This window comes from Crotalus tigris, unplaced genomic scaffold (assembly GCF_016545835.1).
Source record: "Crotalus tigris isolate CLP2741 ecotype Arizona unplaced genomic scaffold, ASM1654583v1 scf7180000019118.72306, whole genome shotgun sequence".
Lineage (NCBI taxonomy): Eukaryota > Metazoa > Chordata > Lepidosauria > Squamata > Viperidae > Crotalus > Crotalus tigris.
Window position 1 is genome coordinate 47900 of NW_024097384.1, and position 24407 is coordinate 72306.

The following is a 24407-nucleotide window of genomic DNA, read 5'->3' on the forward strand; positions in this document are numbered from 1 at the left end:
GTTTCCTGCCTGAGCAGGGGGTTGGACCTCCAAGGTCCCTTCCAATTTTATTATTATTATTATTATTATTATTATTATTATTATTATTGTTATTGTTATTGTTATTGTTATTGTTATTGTTATTGTTATTGTTATTGTTATTGTTATTGTTCTTATTGTTCTTATTGTTCTTACTGTTCTTATTGTTCTTATTATTATTATTAATGTAAAGACTTTACGGTAAGTCCTCAACTTACGATCATTTGTTCACTGCCCATTTGAAATTACAATGGTAACCGAATGAAGGGACTTACCACTGATACCCGAAGTTATAGCCAATGCAGCCCTCTGTGGTCACATGATCAAAATTTGACTGCTTGTGAGCTTGCACAGACCTGTGATCCCATGGGAGGATGCAACTCAGCCCCCCCCATCTGCCACCCCATCTATGTCCTTTTCTACCCTGTTACCTTGCCTTGCTGGGTGGCACGAAAACTCAAAGCTTTAGCCACATATTGCAAACAGCAGCAGGAGAAGGAGTCGGACAAGCATCAAAGGAGCAAAAGGAAGAACCTGGCTTACTGAAGCTGGGAACAGACCTACTTCTTACTCCTTGAAACCAGAAGAGGAAGAGAAACCAGAGCCGATCAGGGAGAAAGCTCAGTGAGATCTATGACAATACCCTGCAGCCAACGACCAACTTGCCATCTCTCCACAGCCAATTTGCATGGCCAACTCATTGTGGGAAAACTCGCCGCAACCACCTCTCTCCAGGACAAGAATTACACTAATATGAAAGAAATGGTGGAATAGAATCATTAAAGAAAGGATTCAAAAGAAGGGGCAAAAGGAAATCTGAATGATAAGCATTAAAACAATTTTTTATTTACTATAAATAATTAAATTGAATTGTTAAATTGTCTCATGAAGAGTTGTCCCAAATTAAGTTGTCCATAGCCTGTTAGTAACAATGAGTTGGCCATTGCGAGTTGGGTGTGGCAAGTTGTCCCATTGGAGCTCAGTGATTCATCCAGTGAGGATGTTTTGCAAAAGATGGAAGCCACCCTTATTGGCTGGGCTCTGTCTTAATCAGGTGGCATTTGGGAGACTGCAGGCCTCTCCTGGATCTTGCTAGGCTTTGGGGAAGCCATTCCCCAAAGCAGCTCTGAGACAAGCTTCCCAAAACCTTTGCTTTCCCCTCTCTCTCTCTCTCCACATTTTCTATAAAATATCGGTTTAATTCTCTAATTTTAATTTTAGGTCAGATATAATCTATCATAACTGACATGAACAGCATTGCGAGAGAAGATCTTTACAGAGCATTGAATGACCTCCTTGAGGAGCAATTTGAAGAATTTAAATGGCGGCTAATATGTATTGACCACAGTGGAAAGCCAAACATTCCTCCAGCTTCATTGGAGAAAGCTAATCGACAAGAAGTTGTAGATCTTCTGATTCAAAATTATGTGGAAGGTGCTCCAGAAGTGTGCATTCGTGTCCTTCAAAAAAGCAATATAAATGATGTTGCTAAAAAACTTGAAGAAACTTTACAGAAAGGTAAGAAAATCCAACATATTACAGAAAAGTTCTCTCATGTAATATCAACTAGAAATAAACACCAGTTTGATTTGGGGAGCTGACTCCTGCTGAATCATGTTCAACTAATTCATTGATGTTGACCAGGATTAGCAGTGGGCCCCTGGGATTTCAGAGAGGAGTTTTCCATCAAATCTGAGATTCCTTCTAATCTTGGACCTGCTTTGCATCTGCTCTGTCGCTCAGTTTGGCACTCTCCTATCACTGAGAAAAGAGAAAAGAAAAGGAAGGAAGAAAAAAGTTAAGTCAAGTTCAACCGAACAGTTCATTGATCTAAATTTAAAGAATATACTTAAAGGTTTTATTTATTTATCAAATTTTTAAAACGGTTTCTCTTCCTAAAAGGAAGGGATGGTGTACACGTAAAACAATATTAAAATGTAAACATTTGATAAATAAAATTTACAATCTAAAAAGGCAAGAATGGATTAAAAATTACTATCAAAAATTAATGAAAAGGCATGGAGATGGCTGTCAGGGTGCTAACCACTCTATAGAGGCATGCTCTTCTGTGCGTCCCAAGGAAGTCCTCAGAGCCATGCTTCTATATGTTTCCAATAGGCCAGGAGAGGAGGAGCACCACATGGTGGGGACAATGGCAGAGAAGGTGCTCTACTTGGACACCATCAGTGGGAATTTTTAGCTGATGGAGTCCACAACATACATTCTCTGCATGACAAGATGGGATGTGCTGAAGTAATGGGATTATGATGGCTCTATAAGTAACTTGGTCCATGCCTTATAGGGCTTTAAAAGTCATGACCAATACCTTGAATTGGACCCAGAAGCATATTGGCATTCTATGAAACTGTGTTGCTCCACTCACACATGCACACACCACAGTAGGCTAAAGGTGTTTATTGAACTCTTCATCCATGCTGACCACAGCTGCTCTCACTCCCCACCTGGAGCCTCCAAGCTAACTTGTATCCAGGATTTTCTCTGCCCAAGCTCAGCTGGCTGCCAGTCCAGTTGTTCCAGCTGTAGTTGCTCTGATGAGCTGGAGCCAGCTGCTCCCTCATCTGAATCCATCAGACTCCTGGCTCACTGGCCTCTCTTCCCTGGAGGTGCCAGGGACTAGCTCATCCTCTTCCTCCAAACCAGCATCCAGAGAGGAGAATGGAGACACGTCCATTACAGAAACTCAGGCAGCAAAAGTGTTACATGTACTCTTTTTTGGGCTCCCAAGATTGCCCATGAGGCCATATTCTATACCAGTGAAGCAGCTCCCCGTTCAAAGGTAGCCCCATGTAGAGCTCATTGCAATAGTTGAAATGGGAGATGACCAGGGCATAAATGACTGAATGGAGATCCTCCCTATCCAGGAAAGGGCATAACTAGTGCATAATGCACAGTTGAGCAAAGGTCTACCTAGTCATGGCTGCCACATAATATTTGGACAGCAATTGTGAGTATAGGAGGACCCCTAGATTGTGCATGCTTTCTGTCTGGATAGTGCAACCCTATCAAAAACCAAAGATGCTAAATTTTTGGATGCAGAGGGGCCCAACCACAGCCACTCTATCTTACCGAGGTTCAGTTCAAGTCTGTTGTTCCTATTCAAGCCTCCACAGCCTCCTAGCCCCAAGGGAGAACATCCGTATCATCACTCACTTCACCTGGGATGGAGATATATAACTGGATATCATCCATGTACTGATGATATCTCATCCTTTAGTAATGGATGATCATACCCAGTGATTTCATATAAATATTAAAAAGTAGCAGAGAAAGTACCAAGCCCTGCAACACCCCACAAAGGAGGGCTGTGAGATGGACTTCTCAGTCCCTATCAACACTAATTGCAACCAGCCTTGGAGGAAGGAAATGAATCAGTAGAGAACGGTACCACTCACCCACCCTCAACTCCCTAAGGATACCATGGTATCAAAAGCAACCAAAAAGTCAAGAAAACAAGGATGGATGCACCATGTCCATCCCTATTCCATCAGCAGTCATCCATGAATGTGACCAATGCTTTTTCTGTCTCATATCTGGGTTTGAAACCTGAGTGAAAAGGTAGAATAATCTGTTTGCTGTTTGTCACCACCTTTTCAACCATTCTCCCCGAAAAGGAAAGTTGGCAGACTGGACGGAAAGTATCCAATCAAGCAGTATATTTGAAGCTAAAGTTTGAAATGTGGGATACTTGGTGTTCTCTGAGCTTGCAACTGTTTCATTACCCAAACTAGGTAAAATTATCAGTGCTAGTCAGAACAGTGTTCAGAATGGTGGGATCTACAAATGGCTTCATTAGGAGGGGACGCATCAGAGCCACAAACACCCTGACCATTAGGGATGAATTTTACATCCATTAATCACCCAAGGCAGAGCAGTCTAATGGGTCCAGCCTCCTTGGAGAGGGGGGTAGCATAAGAGAACTTGAACGTTACCTGGTCAGGAACTGACCATGATTCAGTCTATTTGTGTTTCCTGACATGATGCAATATTAGAATATTTTACAGGTGGTGATGCTTTGTTGCTGTTACTGAAGAGAGCAGGGTATGCAATGCTGGTTGAAGAGAACAAAGAAGGATATCATTTGCAGCTATTAAGATTCTTGGAGGACCAGGCACAAAAACAGCTAGAGAAGTGATTGAAGCCTGGTAAATGGGATCCTCGTCAATAACCAGAATGCTGATTTGTCACCAGCTTATCAAGTACTCAGGAGGCAAGGACTTGGCAGCACAAGCAAACAACAGCCAACGACTTAATAGCCAGCCATTTACCCCCCAATTAACATCTAAAAAGCCACACACAACAGGTACCATATAAATACCACACACAGAACAACCCAAAGCACAAACTTTGCTTGAGAGAAATTCCTTGAAGATGGGCTCCAGCATGAATCTGAAAACTCAGAAGACAAAACATCTGGCCCTGATGACCTACCCAGATTGGATCCAAAGACACAGTCTCTCTCAGGAGCCTCAATGGAAAGGAAGTGAGAACTGGTTTTGGGAAAGCACAGTCACCAAATATCTGAAAACTCACGAGTACATTTCTACACTGGGGATCCCAAATCTGGTATCCAAGAAGTATCCCAGAAACAGTATTAATCCCAAGAAGAAATCCCATTTGAGCCTTGTTGCATCCTGAAGATCTGCTTTAATTTGCCTGACGTTGTGTTAGATGGCATGAGACTGGCCTTTGCGGAAACAGCAGTGTTCTTGAAGGAGGGCACAACCCACCCACCCTTGAAGAGTTCTCCAAAGATCTAGGGGGCTGCAATTTCATTGAACTATTTAGGCTAGAGAAGAAAAGGCTAAAAACATTGAATGGCTGACATGGCACCATTGAAACCCAATTTACATTCATCTGAAATATGTTAAAGAGGTCAGTTGGCTCCTAAAACTCCAGTGCCTGAAAGCAACCTATAGACAATTGAGAAAACCCAAAACAACTTTTATCTAAGTTAGGGGTTTTGCTTTGATAAAGATGGTATGCAAAACTCCTCACATTTAGGATATAGTTGGAAAATAAATTGTGTATGCTGTAATACACCCATTCAACATCTGAAAGCCCCCACAGTTGGGCAGGCAAGGTTTTCTACCTTCAACTTTCACATATGAAAAACAAACCAGGATTGAAAAGTAGAGATGAAGATGATGAAAGGAGGGGACTTTATGCAGAGACTAACAGGATGAAAAATGCTGCCGAGCCGGTAGTAGAGCTTCGAAGAGCCCTGGAGGAAATTATTACCTTAGATCCTTTCCAGTCGTGTTTCAGGCTGAGATGGTCTTCGTGCCACTAATGGATGGCCTCTGATGGGAGCAGAATACGGATAGTGTGTCTGTCCTAGCCCTCCTTGATCTCTGTGTGCCCTTTTACATCAGTGGTCTTGATAGCCTTTTGAAACGGCTTAGTATCTTAGGAGTAGATTAATAGCAGTTCTTCTTCTTCCAAAAAGAAATTTATAGAAATTCATAAGAACTGTTAGATAAGAAATCTAATATACCTTGTGAATGTAAACATCCATAATTGCTATGTTACCCATGTATTTACCTATTTTTTTAAAAAATGCTCTGAATTTACCTATTTTTTATAGTTTGTATTTCACTAATTCAGTCCAACTTCAGTTGCAGATGCTGATGCTCCCCAACCACCAGATTCATCAGGTAAGGAAAAAAAATATTCAAAGGATCACCAAATTATTTTTAAAGCTAATTCAGCATGATCAGGTCCTCCCCTCTCCCTCCCCACCTATGCAAGAAGCTTTTGTGAAAATTAATCACTCCCAAAATCCTGATGGGGAAAACTCCAGGGTGGTTCTTGCAGTGGAGGAAGGAAAGAAGGAAGGAAAGAAGGAAGGAAGGAAGGAAGGAAGGAAGGAAGGAAGGAAGGAAGGAAGGAAGGAAGGAAGGAAGGGACCCCACCATTCATCCTTTTATTTTTTCACATGCCATTGTTATTAGTTTTTCAGAATATAAAATACAAAGGAAAATAATAATAATGGGAACTGGAGGAAGAGAAAAGGGAAAAAAAGAGAAAGTGTGGGGTAGAAAGGGAGAAAAAGAAAAAAAAAAGCATTGGTTTCCAACTCTCTTTAGCACAACAGAATATAACATTACAACCTCAGCTTGACACTTTTATACAATAACATATACTAGCCATTTCTATAACAACAAACCAAAAACCAAAATAAAGTTTTAATTTTCTATCATAAGCACAAAATCCAGAAGCAGTTTCCAAATAAAAACAAAATGAGATATATTAATTTCTTTTGAATAAAGCAATTAATTTAACCATCTCTACTTTTTTTGCTATGGAAAATAATATATATTTCTATTTGCACATTAATATTTATAGACTATCATACAGATTAGCAAAATTCACTATAGTTCAGATTCTTTAACCCGAATGGGGAAAAAAACTTTTTCTTAACATCTATGTTAAAACTCTATACTTTTGTTTAAGAATATTTGTAAAAACAAATTCTAATCCTTATTTTTTAAACTTCATCTTAACATAGATATTTTCAAATACACTTTCAATAATATTTTAGAAGCTTTAGGAGTAACAGGCATTATATATAAAGGAAAAAAATGCATTTTAAAACCCAGTTAAAATGTTCTTTTGGTTACATATATAAATTCTCCTAACTCCAATTAACTCACTAAATTTAAGTTGCTCCTTCCAGCCAATTAATTCATTAACTTTAAGTCACTCCTTCTAGATTATCTTCCTAGAATAAAATATTTTTCTTCTCTGGAATGTCTATCAAGTAGTTACAAACTTCTTTTTCTCAATGAATTCTCAACCTTGTTAGTATCCATGAAGAAAAAGTCCAAAATTGTCCTCTGAAAGTTACAGATTTTCTTGGAACTCTTCTTTCAGTTGTGCTGGGAGGTTTATATTTAAACCATCATCATAATAAAGATTGGTTTCAGATTTATGTTCCAAAACTGCAATTGTGTCCTTTGCATTGTCAACCACTTGTGAAATTACTCAATGGTTTGGTAACTTTCTTCACATAATTGCATCTCTGAAGTGGTTTGAGTAGTTTTTATAACATGCTTTGAATTTAATTGATCTATAAAATGGAGACTTTTTTTTCCCAAACACATCTCTAGCTATTTGCCCAGCTCCATGCTCCATCTTCTTAACTCCATCTTGTGGTCAAAGGGTAGATTTTTTGTAAATCACAAGAATTGCTGGCCAATCAGAATTCAGTAAATCGAAAAGTTTTAACTACCCACAGCAAAGCAGACCAAGCTACAAATTACTTAAAAATAGTAAAATAAAACCACAACTTTCTATCCTTACGTTTTGCCATCAAAGTTAAAAAAATGATACTCATCACTTCCTTATTTTAGCTTGCCTTTAGCAACCTTCTTCCTTGTTTAACAATAAGGAAGCCCCCAAAATGGTGCAGATCTTCTGAAAAAATAACAGGCCGTGGTTAAAGAGAGCTTCTCTTAGCTTAATAAAGATAATGCTCCCTAAAAGTGAGAAGTGAAAGGGACAACTTATTGACCATTTGAAAAATAAATTGACTACTTTTTCAGCAATGAATAATTGCAGTCCCACCCTGCAGTTGTCAACTCACCTCTTGCTTTGAAGCATAGCTCCTTTTAAAAAATATATTTTTTATTAATTTTCTAATTTTACATTTACGTATTTTAAAAGCAACGTGGTGGCTGGGTTAATCAATAGTTAATCAGTAACATACAAAAATCTTTAGTACAAATCTCAAACTACAACCTCAAATATTTCCTCTCTTTTTTCCTTAATATCTACTATCTCATATTTAAGCTAATATAGTTCTTATTATATCAACTAAATAAAAACATCATTATTACATTTATCAATACATTTTTAGCTTATACATATCTTAATTATTTTTACATTCAATCTTTACATTCAATCAATGACCTGTTATTGGGTTTTCCCAATTTTTAGTTTCCCATCAATATTCAAATTTAATATTTGATATTTATAATTTCCAGGTTTTAGGTAATCAAAGTTTCCTTTATCTCAATTCATAACAAAATCTAATATTCAAAATACACATCTTATCTATTTGGGTATAATCTTGTTCTATGTCCTAAAAGTTATCTATTCCCCCCATCTTACATCATCTAATTAATAATACAGTATCCCCTTTAATAAATCAAATCCCATTATCTATAGTATCTGAGTTAGTCAATAAATCAAACATATTCATAATATTTTCCCTAAAATTTCCCTTATCTCAACTTCTCCCTTTGACTCTCTAATTAGTAATATGAAATCCCCGCTAATAAATCAAAACACCAACTAGCCTTCTATGTCAATGCTTTTAAATTATCAAATAGATCTCCTTCTATTATTATATATATTGTTTGGAATAAGAGAGACCATTTAGTTGCCATTTTTTGGAAGAACTAGCCCATTTGTATTCCTTAAATCGTCTCCCTATTATTCCAAATCCCCATAATTGTCCTGGTATGTTTATCTTCCATTCAGTCTGTTCTTCTTCTTGCTCCTCAAATTTCTTCTGATTTATACAGAAAGTCTTTTCCATTTTCAGTGTTGTCAGTCCCTTTTCTGGATATTCCATTGACTGTATTTGTTGGTCAATTGTCCTCTGTCTTAGTATTTGATTGTTCCACTTCTTCTGTTACCTTCTGCATTGTTAGTTCTTTAGTTGTAGTCAGAATTTGGGTTTGTATATCTAAGCTGACATCTTGTTCTTTTCTGTAACATCTTACTTCGTCACAAGCTGAAAGGATGGTTTCATGTATTGCTTTCGGCATGGAAAGAATCTTTTCCTGGTCTTCATCTATCTTCTCTTAGTGGTGCATTAAGTTGAGGACTTTGAAATCAGATGATGAAAATAATTTTATAGCTGGGTATGGGGCCTCTATTTCACATGTTTGTAGGTAGTTTTTATAGTAAAAGTTGTTTGTCAAGTAAGATTTTATAATCCAAGGTATTTCATTATCTCAAATAACGACCAATATTCCTCAGATAAAAAAAGTAGGAAGACAATTCCCCACATACAGCTCTAAAGATCAATAAAAGTTTATATTCATAGTTCAAGGAGGCCAGCCATGCCACCCAGAAGTTCTTTTTACAGTTGAACTTCTCACAGGTAGTGTTTATCAAAGTTAAAAGAGTCTTATCTGTAGTCTGGGCTTCAAGCCAAGTCTCCTTTAGGCAATAACAAGTTGTAATAACAAGCTTCACCACAAGATGTCACCGATGCCGCTTAAGGTTTTTTAAGTACAAATTTTTTATAGTCCTTTTTCCAATTTTATTTCTTTTTTATGGATAAAAAAAAAGTCTTCCATGAGAATAAGAAAACCTTTGGTCCCCAAGTTTCAAAAACATGTAAATCCAATTAGATTAAAGTTATTCTTTTAGTGCTTTAACTCCCCTGGGTAGTCAGTCACCGCTATTCATAGAGGGTGGGGTAGAAATTCCTTTCCCTCTTTCCTCACAGGGGGAAAGATACTTTGGGCAGCTTTTACAGGAAGAAAAATACTTAGAATCTTAGAGAGAAGATCAGATCTCACCCAGTTTCATATGCATTGCTTTAGATAGAAGTGCCTGGTGGTAAGTTTGACTTTGGCTGTCTGCAGCCTAGTGACGAGCCATATTGCTATGGCCGGTCTTTCCTCTGCCACTTTGGAGGGCTGCCCCGGATCAAGCATCACCCCTACAGGGTGACTTTCGACTCTTTCCAGGGTCCCCCAATGGAATGAAATCAAACGTGGCAGATGGAGCTTGCCTTCCAGCGGCTGTGGCGGCCACAATGGCAAACCGGAAGTCTGAAGCACAGCTCCTGAAACTACTTGTAGACTGCTGCTGTATGAAATATATTGTCAGGTGATTCTAGGACTCCCCCTAACCCAGGAGAGTCATATAAACTAAAAGGAATGCTGGTTTCATCTGTTAGTAAGTTGAAAAAATGACAGTCCAGAGAAAACTCCTTCAGGGAGCCCCAGGGAGCCCTCCCTGGGCATATCGTCAGTTGGCCATCTTCACTGGAAATCCCCTCCCCATACATCCTTTTCAACCAGTGGTTCCCCTGGACTCTCCCTACCTGACTTGCCTAATACCTCTTGTACAGCCCCAGGTGCTTTTCCTAGGAAGGAAGGACGAAACAGAAAAGAAGGAAAGAAATAAGGAAGATTTCAATGCTCTCTGACAGCTTCCCACAGGGAAGCCTACAGGAAGTTATAAGTCATTCCAGCCACATTGGATTTTTTGCCCTCCCAAGATCATTCTGTTTCTTTCTTTTTTTTAGAAAAGGAAATATATGTATAAAATGATGACCCAGCAGGCCACAGATGTCCAGTATTATATTACCATTATCCATTCATATTCTTTGTTACTACACAATTTGTTCTGAACTTGCAAGTAATGTGAAGTCTTTAATTCATTGGCTAATTGGGACCATAAATGTATTTTTTCAATCTTGAATAAAAAAAAATCTCCTAGTGCTTCAAATTGCACAGAAACCATTTCTGTGCAATTTGCCATCAATTTCCATGTAATAGGTAAAAGTTCAAAAGAATATAGCCATATCAAAAATTGAACACCCATCTCAAGTCAAACTGATGCACATAATGATGTTTTCTCAAAATATAATAATTTCAGAATATTGCAAAAATTATGTTTAACTGACACAGGCTTCTCATTCCATGTCGAACAAAGTAATGACATTGATTCCCTTTTCTATACAGAAGTATTATAAACCTATAAATATTACTTTATGTTGAATAAATTACAATCTGAGATGTCCCAAAGATGCTTTTCCACGAGACAACTGAATTTTCTTGTTTTTCCTTTGAAGATGTTTTGCTTCTCATGCAAGAAGCTTCTTCAGCTCTGACTGAATGGAAATGAAAAGATTTATACTTCTTGCAGACAGGTGGTCATTTGCACTCTTTTAGCGAGTCGTTGAAACCACTTGGAGGTTTATCAGTATCGTCAGGGTCACCTGAGTAGTGAGAATGGGTGTGTAGCCTTCTTGGAACGGTTGAAAGGACTGTGTTGTAGACTGGAGACAGATGATGTCTTATCCCTCCCCCTCTGTTGAGAGAGGGCTGTTCAATTTTGACATAGATGGCTTCTTTGTCCTCTCTTTCAAACCAGCAGTCTGGACAATTGTTGTTAGATTAGATCTCCATTTATTAAATTACATTCAGTTTTTAATATTTACATAACAAATGACTTATTGGAAATTAATATTTATAAAGACTAACTGGGATTTTAATTTTCATAAGACCAATGATCACTTCTAATCATTTACATGTCCAAAATAAGATGTCAATAGATGTTGCACCAGTAGAATGTTAAATAAAAAGATATTTATCCTTTTAAAAAAAGGAAATTAAAACTAACATTATTATTCTAAAATCAGTCTAAAATAAAAATCTCAGCATATATTCAAATCTTCCACAGAATACAGATTTTTTTAAAAAAATCATTTTTTTTATTAAAAAGTTTTTATTTTCCATTTATTCATACAAAATACAATTAAATTCCTAACCATTGGTACCGCCTGCCCATTCCCCCCAGGCTGCGTCCACCCTCTCTAATCCTTCCCCACTTCCCTCCTCTTTCTCTCCTCCCCTCCTACTCTCTTCCCCTCCCCTTCTCCTCTAACCATCCTACTTCCTCCCTACTCCTTCCTCCCCTCTCATCCCTCTCACACACATGAACGCAGCATAGGGGAAATGCCCAAGCATTTACCATGACTATATTATCATTACCCACCCACTCACCCACCCACCTACCCTCAATCCTCCCCCCCTCGCTTCCCAGAGCAGAGTACAGGGTTATTATTAAGAAAGTTAACAATAATAAAAGAAAAAAGAAAAAAAGAGAAAAAAAACCCATCGTACTTAACCTTTAACTCCCCTTAAATTAAGTCATATAAACAAATCTCTACAACAGTTACTATAAAATTTACTCATAAAATAAATGAAACTTTATAGTCCCATATTTTTTCTGAATATAATCTATCCATCTTCTCCATACAATAATATATCTTTCTTGTGTATGATCCTTCAAATAAGCAGAAATTTTTGCCATTTCTGCAAAGTTAGAAACTTTAAATATCCATTCTTCTAAAGTAGGCAACGAGTCCTTCTTCCAATACGAGCCTACTAATAACCTTGCTGCAGTTAATAAATTCAACATTAAAGTAGTTTCTTTGTCATTTAAATCCACAAAGATACCCAATAAGAATAATTGAGGGGTGAACTTTATCTTCCTTTTAAAAATCTTTTGAATGTTCCACCAAATCATAATCCAAAAAGCCTTTACCTTTTTACAATTCCACCAAACATGAAAATATGTCGCATCCATATTATCACATCTCCAACATTTGGGTTGTAAATTTGGATACATACAAGATAATTTTTTAGGATCTAAATGCCATCTGTAAAACATTTTATAAAAATTTTCCCTCAAATTTTGAGCTTGTGTAAATTTAACATTTCTAATCCAAATTGTCTCCCATAAGTCCAATGGGATCGGATCCTGGATATTCTGAGCCCATTTAATCATACAGTCTTTAACCAATTCTGTTTCAGAGTCTAATTCTATTAAAGCATTGTAAATTCTTTTTATATGGGCCTGACTCTGATCTTTAATCTGAATAACCAGATTTCCATCTTCTAGTGTTATTCCTTCTTTTTTATCTACAGTCCACCTGTCCACTATTTGTAAATATTGAAACCATGACTGTAGAATATTTTCTTGCCTTAATACATCTAGAGATTTTAAATACCAATCCGAACCTGACCAAGTTAATAATTCTTTATACGAAATTTTATCAAAATTCATCCCCTTAGAAATCCCCTCAATTGCATGTCTAGGAATCCCCCAGATAGGTATTTTATAGTTTAACCTATAATAATACTTTTTCAAAACTCGAAGTAAGGCACTCCTCAAAATATGTGATTTGAAAGCCCGGTCCACTTTCTTATTAAAAATTAAATATGCATGCCAATCATACATTAAATCCCACCCTTCAAAAACAAGAATATCCTTATTTCTTAAATTAAGCCAATCACTTATCCAAGTTAAGGCGGCTGCATCATAGTATAATTTCAAGTTAGATGCTTTAAGTCCTCCTCTTTCTGGTTTTTTCCCAGCCCTAATGAATTTATTGATACCCTTCTGCCATCCCTCCAAATTTACATCTTTTTTAAAAAATAGGTATCATCTGAAACAAGAAAAGAAACTTTGGTAGAACATTCATTTTTACAGCTGAAATTCTCCCCAACAATGACAATTGCAGTTTTTTCCAGTCATTTAAATCCTTTTGCACTTTTGCCCATAGTAATTCATAATTATTTTTATACAATTTCCCATTTGAAGCAGTTAAATATACTCCCAGATATTTAACCTTTTTCACCATCTGAAAACCTGTGGCTTTAACCAAACTTTCCTTGTTATTGGCTAACATATTCTTAGGTAATATCTTAGTCTTATGGTTATTAACTTTAAAACCAGAAACTTTTCCATACTGTGTTATAAGTTCTAATAGACAATCAACTGCTCTAATCGGTTGTTCCAAAATCAAAACCAAATCATCCGCAAAAGCCCGTAATTTATACTCATTTTTTCTTATCTTTATGCCCTTGATTACCGTTGATTCTCGAATCTGGATCAACAAAATCTCCAATGTCAAAACAAATAACAATGGAGATATTGGACATCCTTGTCTTGTCCCTTTTTCAATATTAAAAGTCTCACTCAATCCCCCATTAACAACAATTTGAGCAGATTGTTGCTGATATATAGCTTTAAATGCATGTAAAAAATTATCCCCAAAATTCATTTGCTCTACCAGTGAGAATAAGAATTGCCAATCAATTGGCAAAAAAATCAATTTTAAAGTCTGAATTATTGCATTGCATCAGTTTAACATGAGAAAATGGATCAAAATGCAATTTTCCACAAGTAGAATACTACAATACTCAATTTGGATATAATAGCAACAAAGGCCATGTCTGAAAGGGCTATGTCTCTAGTCTACTGATATATCCAAAATGCTGATAATAATTTATTATCATTTTAGATATATTTTCTTACCTAAAAAAAATCTGTTGAAGGTGATGCCATCAAAGTAACCAAGAATGACCCTAGGAAGGAGTATTTATGTTAAACAAAGTTGTTTCAATTTTGGTATAGTGAGAATAGCTGAAAAAAATGGTCCCTGTAATGAAAGGAAAAGAGGAATAGAAGGGGGGAGGAGGAGGAGGAGGAGGAGGAGGAGGAGGAGGAAGAAGTGTCTAATGCTATTTGGGAAATCCAGAACTGATCTTTAATAACAACTGCATATTTTTTAAACATATTGGAATTGAAGAAGCCCGTATCTGCCCATGTTTCTCTTTTTCTTTGTGAATAAAAAGCAAACTGCACAAAATATATATTATGCTGCTTTAAATTTATTCAAAGTGTGTTTCCCATATTCCAAGAGAGTAAGGTTTAAAAACTTCTGTCTCTCAATGTCCAAAGAAACATCTTTATATAACTTATTAACATTTAGTGCAATTATTACAGAAATATTATGTAGAACAGGATGAACTATATAGTGAAAAAATAATTATTTACTGTATTAATTAACAAATATTTGCCTATTGAAATCAATTCCTACTTTGATCACTTAGTGGAGTATCATGCAATTCTTGTAAACACATTAATCCAGAGGGTGGATGGAAGTGGCTTCAAGAAGATCCAACAACCAAACTCCTTAATGAGTGTCTTTTGTAGGCCTTATTTTTGACACTTGTAATTTGATTTTTTTCTGGCTTTAGATTACAGAAACTACATTAAAAACAATTTTCAAACGATTAAAGATCCTAATGCTGTTCCTGGTGAATATGTGCTCCTGAATCAGAGATACTCAAAGCTAATCATCCTAGATTATTATCGGTCTAAAAAGGAGCGAGAACATGAAATTCTGGCAACAGGAAGAAAACATGTTGAAATCATCAGCAAGATTGCTGAGTCTTCAGCCAGTGTTGAAACATTATTTAACCGTGGTAAACATGGACTAATTCCACAAATTGTTGTGTTGCAAGGAGCTGCAGGAATTGGAAAAACCACAATGGCCAAAAAAATGATGTTGGATTGGGCTTCTCAGCAACTTTACCATGATAAATTTAATTATGTTTTCTATATTTACTGTAGAGAGATGAATCTCCATGCAGAGTCAGAGAAGAGTAGCATTGCAGAGATAATTTCAAAACAGTGGCCCAGGTGTCAGGAAGTGAAAAGTGTCATTGAAAATATACTGAAGAATGAAGAGAAGCTTCTATTCATAATTGATGGGTTTGATGAATTAAGGTATTCCTTTGATCGGTATGAAGATTCCTTTTGCTTTGATCCATGGAAGGAGGAGCCAGTAAAAATTATTTTAAGAAGTTTATTTCAAAAAAAGCTTCTTCCTGAATCCTCTCTTATAATCACAACAAGACCTACTGCTTTAGACAAATTCCATCGATGTTTAAAACATCCACATTTTTTTCAGATATTGGGGTTTTCTAGAAAGGATAGGGAAGAATATTTCTACAAATTCTTTGAAAACAAAGACCAAGCAACTCAAGCTTTAAGATTTGTGAAACAAAATGATACCCTTTTCACCATGTGTGTCATTCCCCTTGTGAGCTGGATCATCTGCACAGTGATGAAACAAGAGATGGAGAGAGGTATGAATCTTCAGAAGACACCATGCACTCTTACTGCAATCTATATGCGGTATCTGTCCAGTTTGTTAGATTTTCATCACCAAGAATCCAAACAGGATGTCCAAAGAAAGTTAAAGACTTTCTGCTCTTTGGCTGCAGAAGGCATGTGGAAACAGCAAATACTGTTTATGGAAGAAGATGTCAAGAAGCACACTTTGGATCAGGATGACCTCTTCCCCCTCTTTCTGAATCAGAACATCTTCAAAAGGGACATTCACTGTATTCAAACCTTCAGCTTCATTCACTTAAGTTTCCAGGAGTTTTTTGCTGCTTTGTTTTATGTTTTAGAAGATGGAGAAGAACAGCGTTCTCAAAACCCAGATAAAAATTTATTGACACTTTTACATAGGCATAGTATATTTTCTCAGACTGATTTTGCAGTAGGATTTCACTTCCTTTTTGGTCTTCTAAATGAAGAAAATAGAATGAAAGAGTTGAAAAATAAATTTGGATGGGAAATTTCTAGTTAGAATAAAGAATTATTATTAGACTGGGTGAAAGAAATGATTGACAGAAGAATTTATAGGATTGAATCTGGGTCAATCACCGGGAATGATCTAGACTGGGTCATGCAACATTATCCTGAGACATATATAGATAAATTCTTTCATAAAAGAATTTATTTCTATATGGAAACAGCAATACTTAGTTATTTGTATGAGACACAAGATGAGAATTTTGTAAAAGATGCACTATGTGCTGTCACCACAATGGAGTATCACTGCAATTCAAATACAGAACTGATGATCCTGGCCTATTGCTTACAACATTGCCAGAATTTGCAGAAGCTCTGTGTTCGAGGCCCTACATCTATATATCCAACAGAGAAAGAAATGTTTCTTCTAGAACATAGGTAAGTATTTTTGAAAGTTTATAACTTTTTGGCATTTAATTCAGTTTATAATCATGCCACTGCTACTCTCAAACCTATTCTCCTAAATATAATAATACGTCAGAAAAAGGCCTCTTCATAAATATCTTTCAGTAGCTGAGTTATGGAGGTGTCTCAATCATTATATATCCTTTTAAAACAATGTACTATGCTTTCTGCCAAAATGTGTTCCCTCATTATCTTTACTGGGCTTCATCTGCTCTGACTCATTGGCCTGGAAGCTCTGAGAAGTGCCTGATTCCCTGCTTGCTTTTCCGGCTGACAATCTGTCTGTTCACTCCTCTAACCCCTGAGTCAGATGACTGATGAAATCATAACAGTGCAAAGGAAACAACCTTTTTGTACTAGCCTTCATCCATTCATTACCCTTCGTGATTGACACTGATGGACTAACAAAAGGAAAAAGAAAATACCAATTTTTCCATTTTTTTTCTGTAACCTCCAGTATAAGAAAATGATAAGGGATAGCACTCTTGTCAACTTCACCTTGCTCAAAAAGGCAGTTCCCCCTTTACCTGTTCCACCAGTGACCTGTTTTTAAAATAAACATCCAGTCCTTTCAGTGATCTTGTACAGTAACCCTCCACTGCCCCAAAAGGGCATAAGAGGCAGTAACCAGTGACCAGAGGGAAGAAGGCATTCCTGCCACAGGTCCTAATAGCCAATTGGAGCAGAGATGCTTACCTGAAATAAAATGAAACTCAGGCAGCAATCTAGAGAGTCCCACTTATTTACAATTATAGGCCATAATTATTCTTTGGAGGTGAATGAAGATGACTATGCATGAAGAGAATATCCATGGTAAGCATGTATGCATGGTTATATAACATTTGGAAAGTACTTCTCACATCTATGTTCTGGTACTTAGGATTCCTTAAATATTCTCTCAGTTTATTCATTTTTTTTTGTATCTAGGATGCCATCTTAATCTTAATTACTTAATTTCTGCATGCAGAGCTCTATAATAATTTCATTTACTATATCGTCTTTTTATACTACTAATTTCCCATACTGCAACAAGAGTACATTCACTTCTGGTTACTTTACAAATGGACTGGAAGCCATTTATATTTTCAAGGTACAGGAATTAGAAACACTGAAGTCAAAGTCTGAGAACAAAAATGTTTTTCTCCTTTAGGCAATGTGGTTTGGATGAAGTATGTATGGAAGATTTCTTTCAATCACTGACAAAGCTGAGAAACCTAAGAGTCCTGAGGTAAGAAACTGCTTTCATTTTATCACAGATGTTATTGATAAGGAAAAAAATACTTAATATTAGAAGTTTGCATATTACCCTTAATAATATTGCTATAGCACTCTATTATCAATCTTTCATGGTCAACAATAAAGGAGACTTCTTTGGGAGTTCCTGCAGCCTGAGCTGGAACTCGGTGTTAACTGACTTTGAGTGTTTGGGAAATGTAAGGAAGGATGCACTGTTATCACTGGAATTTCTTGATGAGAGGCAGGATATAGTGTTCTAGGGCTTCCTCTAGAGAGAGAAAAGTGAGAGACAGGGCTCCCCCACTTTTGTTTGTGGTTTTGTGAGAGGAGGTCTGAGGAGAGATGTGTCCATGATGCTTATGGGAGGGGGGAACTGAACAAAGAAGCTACTGTGCCCTATTGGATGGGTTGAACTGATAGGTCTATCAATAGAAGTGCTTGGCAAACAGCAATCTGCTCTTGGTGGAGAGAGTGAATTAGAGTGGTTGTGTGTCAAGATGGAGTTAGAGGTAGTGGAAAGACTGAGGGAATGAGGCTGGATACTGCCTTTCTTTTACCTTCTTCCAAAGTGGAAGAGTACTTCTCCAGTTCGTCACAAACACACAAAGCAGCAAGTAAGCTTACAATTCCCAGAGTTAACAAATATAAATATGTAAGGGCCATTACACAAGGCTGTAGGAGCAAGCTGGGCATGGCTGCTGCCCAGCAATATCCCTTGGATTTCATTGCCTGACTATGGTAGAATCCCCAGACTGGGAGTGCTCCATGTCTTGGGGATAAAATCTTGTGCTATTCCGGATTTCATGGCCTCCATGACAACCATTAACTTCTCTCTGATTCCGTTCATGTTAGCAGTCATATGTTAGACCTAGATTGCATATAGAGCAGTATCCGCCACCACAAGAGGACCCTGAAGAAAGAAGGAAGAATGGATGCCAGAATTATTTTAAAATACAAATCTCTATTAAGAAAAATACATTAATAAAAGCAATATATTAAGACAGGAACTCTCATCTTGTTCAGTTGCAACAGATAATGGCGGGATAGGAGATTCATCATGATGTGTGTGATTATGGGTCCTATAGCACCCAGATTTATAATTCTGGGCTCCCCTCTCCCATCTGGCACCAGGCAATCTTACTAGAGAATTATTCATAAATTGACATGTGGGTCATGTCAACAGAACTATGTGTGTGGGAACAAAGGGTATTTCTTGTCTCCAAGCTATATGTAAGAGATCTATCCATGGGAATGGGAAGCTAGTTGTGCAATTAGCAAGAGCAAAAGATAAATATTTTGTTCTCTGAAAGTGTGAGAGCAGGTCAAGATGATTAATAGCCAGAGCAGTCCCATCCAAGACTTAAGTTAGGTCATGTGAAGACCCCCAAGAATGCAATCCTTTTGCCTCCATATGACCTAATCAGGACTAGCACTGTCTTGTGTTGTTGAGCCCCATTCCAAATTACCCCTGTTTCCACCACTATCTCTGGATTGATTCCTTAAGGATTCTTTTGTCCTCTGTAGCAGATCTCTCAGAATCTTTCAGGTGGGCATTTTTTTTCACTCTACAGAAGTAGGATATTAATATTCTATTAAAAAAAATCAGAGCTAAAGTTTCTGAAACTGAACAGCTTCACAATTTTGCATATGGTTGCAACTCATGGCCTAAAGAATGTTGTGTAGTTGGAATTATAGGTGGCCTCACTTCAACCATACTCCAAACATTTGTCTTCTCCCCAGTACAGTGTTCCTACCTTGCTATTGCAAAGGGTGTCAAACTGCCAGCTCGCAGGCTGGATGTATCATAGAAAAACCACACCCACCCCATGGCCGATAATGGAAAAAAAGTCCCTATACGTCACAACACGTCATGTGACGTTGAGAGTTTGACACCCCTGCTGTAGGAAATCAGGATTTCAGCTTGCTCCTGGTTAATGCATGTATCCCTCCACACAGGCTGATCTCATAAGATTAATGCCTTTTGGTATTGATTAGAGGACATTTTGCTAGAATTGAGCCAACAGTTTTCAAATCCACCCTGACTTGTCATCAGTTTCCATTAATGTGGATGTCTGAATTCAACACTGTGTCTACTCTGTGAGTTCAGAATGGTTACATGCCAGAGATACATATTGAATCCACAACTGGAGGTACATCTTCAGTGAGTATCATAGTAGTGACTCACTTCCTAAATCTTACCTGACGCCTTATTACTGTTTGTCTTTTAGTTAGCTAAAATGCTTATGAAGTATTAACTTCTCATCAACTATTGAAGCTTATACAGGATTAATCTACTTCAGTGTGAGGTAATTTTAATCCAATTTTGAAACCATGGTTTGATAAAAAGTGTCTTGGATAAAGATAGCACTGTTCAGAATCAGTTGGAGGTGCATGTTATCTAAATAGAATAAGCTAAATTACATTGAAGGATGCATTGAGAATTGCCAGTTATAAAAATATATTCATATGGGAAATTTCATACCTAGAAAACAGAATATAAAGATATCTTGGGGAATAAGAAACTGCTATAGCAAAGGTTGGATTGAATGAGCTTCACATGATCAACCCAAGAGAGCAACGCTGTCATTTTTTGATGCCCTGTAACCAGTTCAGTCCAGAGAAAAACCTCTATGAATTCAATTACTTCTGAGGTCTGAGTAAATTATTTCCATAAGTTATTCAGTTTATCACTCAGTAATCCACCTATTTTCTACTAAATAAGGCTTTTCCTGAATGTCTCCCCCACCCATCATCATTTAGAGAAAATCAAGCTTAAAAATGGAAAAGCATGAATCTAATACTATATTTAAAATTAAGTCTAGAACGATGGTCCCCTATATTGGCTTCCCTATTTATGTACATAGATTAGTCTATCAACTGAATGGCAATGCTCTAACTATCCCAGTCTTTAAAAGGACGACCTGTTCAATCCATCAAATTACCATCCAATTAGGTATAATACGCAAATAAAATGAGAAATATTTCTGTGTGTAACTAATGGACTGCATGGTTTAAGCTGCCATGGTTGACTTCAAAGTTGCTATGGATCTGCTGGTCATGTCCTCTGATGAGGAGGATGGGGAGGAGTTGGAGTTAGGGACTCTAGAAACAATAGTCTTGGCTTTGGTAATTCCAGTAGTAGTAGTAGTGACAATGAGTAGACTCTGGTGAGTTGGTTATAATAAGCCCCCAGGTTGCCTTACTTGCACCAGTGACAGCCTCTAAGAGTGCAGAACTTGGTAGATCTGATAAATTTGGCAAGAACAAAGTCAGCCTGCTGGAGAACCAAGGAAACATCTACAGCTGAATATTGGGTAGAATATATGGTTGATTTATTGGCCTCACTCCCTGAGAGCAAATTCTGAGAACAATTTTTTAAGCTTTATGTCTCTCAAGCTTCCCGCCTCTTGTCTTTTCTCCATACATCTCTTATTTAGGATTGGATTCCCCATCTCAACCTGTGCCAAGCTTGTAGCTATCTTGATAATTGCCCTTGTATCATACTGGATAAAACCATTTTTCAAAATTCTGCCTGAGTATGCATGATGGAAGGCATTCTGGATGGTGGGAGGCATTCTGCTTGCTATCTTGTTAGTTGTCAAAGGTTACTAATTCCATATATTTTTTCAACATACTGAATACTAAGTTTAAATATGTTAAAAGCCACAAGAATTTTATATATTCTTTTTTGGAAAAGATGCTTGATCCCCACTGTTGAAGAATGGCTAACTAAATTACAGAAATGTACTTTGATATCTAAGTTCATTTCATATTTTAAAAGGAAATTGGATGTAGAAATCCATTATATTCGGAATACATTTTAGATGTCGATTGTACACATAAAAAAGTGCCAAATCCAACATTTGTGTTTCAAACTTTATTTCTCACTTTGACATATAATCTACATACTGTACTATTTATAAGAAACTATTAATGTTTTGTTTTTTAGCCAGCCATATGATATTTTAGATCAGTTGGTTATGTTCCCAAGTCTATCCTTATTGAGTATTTGTAATTATTATTATTTATTCATCTATTTTCATATATGTAATTTTTGTATCAGTACTCTCTTTTTTTCCATTCTTCTTTGAAAATTATAATCTCATAAAAATAAATAAAAAGAAACCCAAACCCAGAAGGTATCATTATAATTCTTCTGAATATTTATTGCACTTTCAGATTGGAAAAATGGTCCTTTACACAGTCCTGCAGCAAGCAACTTGTTGAAGTCTTTAAGACAAACCAGAAGTTGAAGGAGTTTAATTTATTCCTCAAAGACACAAATGAGAGAGCAATGGAATTACTGTGTGAGGGGCTCCGACATCCAGACTGTGAAATAGAAATACTAGAGTGAGTGATCAATATTTCTTTTTCAGTTTGATACTAAACTGGGGGGAATTGAAAGATAGACCCAAGATTCAAAAGAATCTTGACAGAGCTGAACATTGGGCCTTATTGAACAAGAAGTAGTTCAGTGGTGAGAAAATTAAGGTCCTGCACTTAGACAGGAAAAATCAAAACTTTTCCAAAATAGGCTGTACCTGGCTCAACAGTAGTGACCTTGAGAGGGATCTTAGTGGACCATCCTCCTAGTGCCTCATCACTTAAGTATGATTTAGCAGTGTGATACAGCACCCTAGAAAGAATGCAGAGAAGAGCAACAAAACTAAAAGGGCTCTAGGGGCTAATCTATATGATTATATGACAGATAATAATTTCCGTATAGAACTGTACCAGCAGCTCCTTGGGCAATCTGAAATACTAATTTCTGAGATGACACAGGGAAAACATTCTTTGTTGTGTCTTTTTAATGATGGTTCTGATGTTAGATATCCATTTCAAGTTCTGGGAGATTATAGAATCCTTAAACCTGAAGGTCTCTACTGTTGATACTGTGTTGTCTAATATTTTAAGAAGTGATAAAATAGGAGAGCTTCTCCTAAAATTCTATTCACTCTGCTAAACACCTAATTCTCTCCGCACTATCTTATGCCTAAAGATATTTTGTAGTAGGGCTGTATTGCTATTATCGCTCTTATTTTCTCATCTTATCCTTCCTACTACATTCTCCTATTAGTATCTTATGATTTATCACTTGCTGTTTGTATCTTATGATTTACGAGTGTATCTTACGATTTATTATCTAAAACATACCATGATATTATTGTTGTATGTACACTGAGAACTTAAGCACCGGAGACAAATTCCTTGTGTGTCTAATCACACTTGGCCAATAAAGAAAATTCCTGTTCCTATTCCTATATTAATGGCTAAGGGAACTAAGTATGTGTAATCTATTAAAAATGGATGAAGGATGATATGATAGCTATCTTCCAGTGCTTGAGGGGCTGTCATAGAAGAGGGAATAGACTTATTCTCCAAAGCATCGGAGGGCAGAATAAGAAGAATGAATGGAAGCTCATTAAAGGGATATCCAGCATGGAACGGAAGAGAAATTTCTTGGCAGTAAGAACAATTAATCAATAGAACAGCTTGCCTCCCTGAGCTGTTGATGGTTCATGATTGGAGCTTTTCAAGAAAAGATTGGGCAGCCATTTGTCTCTGCCTTGGATAGGAGTTGAATTAAAAGACTTCAAAAGTCCCTTCCAGCCCTATGATTGTACAAAGCCTGCATGTTTGGTTTAAATGAATCTAATGTATTTCTTCTTTTGTGCCTTTCCTTGAGATAGAAGGAGTTCCCCATTTTACAGAGAGTAGCTGGTTATGATTAGGAGCTCTAGAACTGAGGCCCTGCTTGTTTGCTCTCTTGGCTCTCCTCCCAGGATTTAATGGGGGCCAAGCATAGCTGTTATCCAGAAGTTTAAACTTGTGAAAATCAATAATTTCTCTATTTAAAACATTAAAAGCAAAAACAGAATAAATGGCTACACAAAAATGAAAGTGGGAAAAGACACAGTAGATAAAGAATTAAATATCAATAAGTAAAAAATGTACAATAATAATAATATTTAAAAAACATTATTCCATTCATTCCCTCATTATATGTAATACAGTTAGATTAATATCATCTTAAGAAAATTCTCAATAAAACTATAAATATTAATACTGATATTGATATCACCAATGTTTGCCATTTTTCCAAAAGTAAAAGTACCTGCTTATCTGCTGGAAATGTATCCTCAGAGAGGCAGTTCCACTATCAGCAAACATCCATATTCCCTTCAGTTCCCTGAAGAACTGAATGTTTATATTTATGTTTATGTTTCTTTTCCAAGAAATAATTGCACTTTCTGTGATTCATACCTGCAGGGTTGGTGGAGAGGCCATGACCGAATATCTTGCAGAAGTATTCAGAAGAAACCAGAGTTTAAGAGATTTAAAGTTGTGGCTATTCTGTCCAAAATACAGAGTAGTGAGAAGTCTGTGTGAGGGGCTCCAGGACCCAGACTGTAGAGTAGAAAAACTATGGTAAGTGATCATTTTTTCTTCTTCAGTTTAATGCATGCTGCTTTCTCTTGACTACTTGTTTTCTGGAAATGTATCCAGGGAGAAGCAGTTCA

The 24407-nt window shown here is 36.8% G+C and overlaps 1 protein-coding gene across 2 annotated transcripts; it reads left to right on the forward strand.

Annotated features, from left to right (window-relative positions):
• The first annotated feature begins 1243 nt into the window (after positions 1 to 1243).
• On the forward strand, positions 1244 to 24310 carry LOC120315435 (NACHT, LRR and PYD domains-containing protein 12-like). 2 transcript variants are annotated; one of them, XR_005558683.1, is made up of 6 exons: positions 1244 to 1536; positions 5655 to 5693; positions 14838 to 16623; positions 17801 to 17878; positions 22066 to 22236; positions 24157 to 24310. XR_005558683.1 is itself a non-coding variant. In XM_039359755.1 (3 exons), exons 1-3 carry the CDS (start codon positions 1266 to 1268, stop codon positions 16238 to 16240), a joined length of 1713 nt encoding a protein of 570 aa, XP_039215689.1. In that variant the 5' UTR covers positions 1244 to 1265; the 3' UTR covers positions 16241 to 16735. The 2 variants fall into 2 exon arrangements, 1 of the variants encoding a protein (XP_039215689.1); XM_039359755.1 differs by lacking the exons at positions 17801 to 17878; positions 22066 to 22236; positions 24157 to 24310 and having other exon boundaries at positions 14838 to 16735.
• Positions 24311 to 24407: the final 97 nt, after the last annotated feature.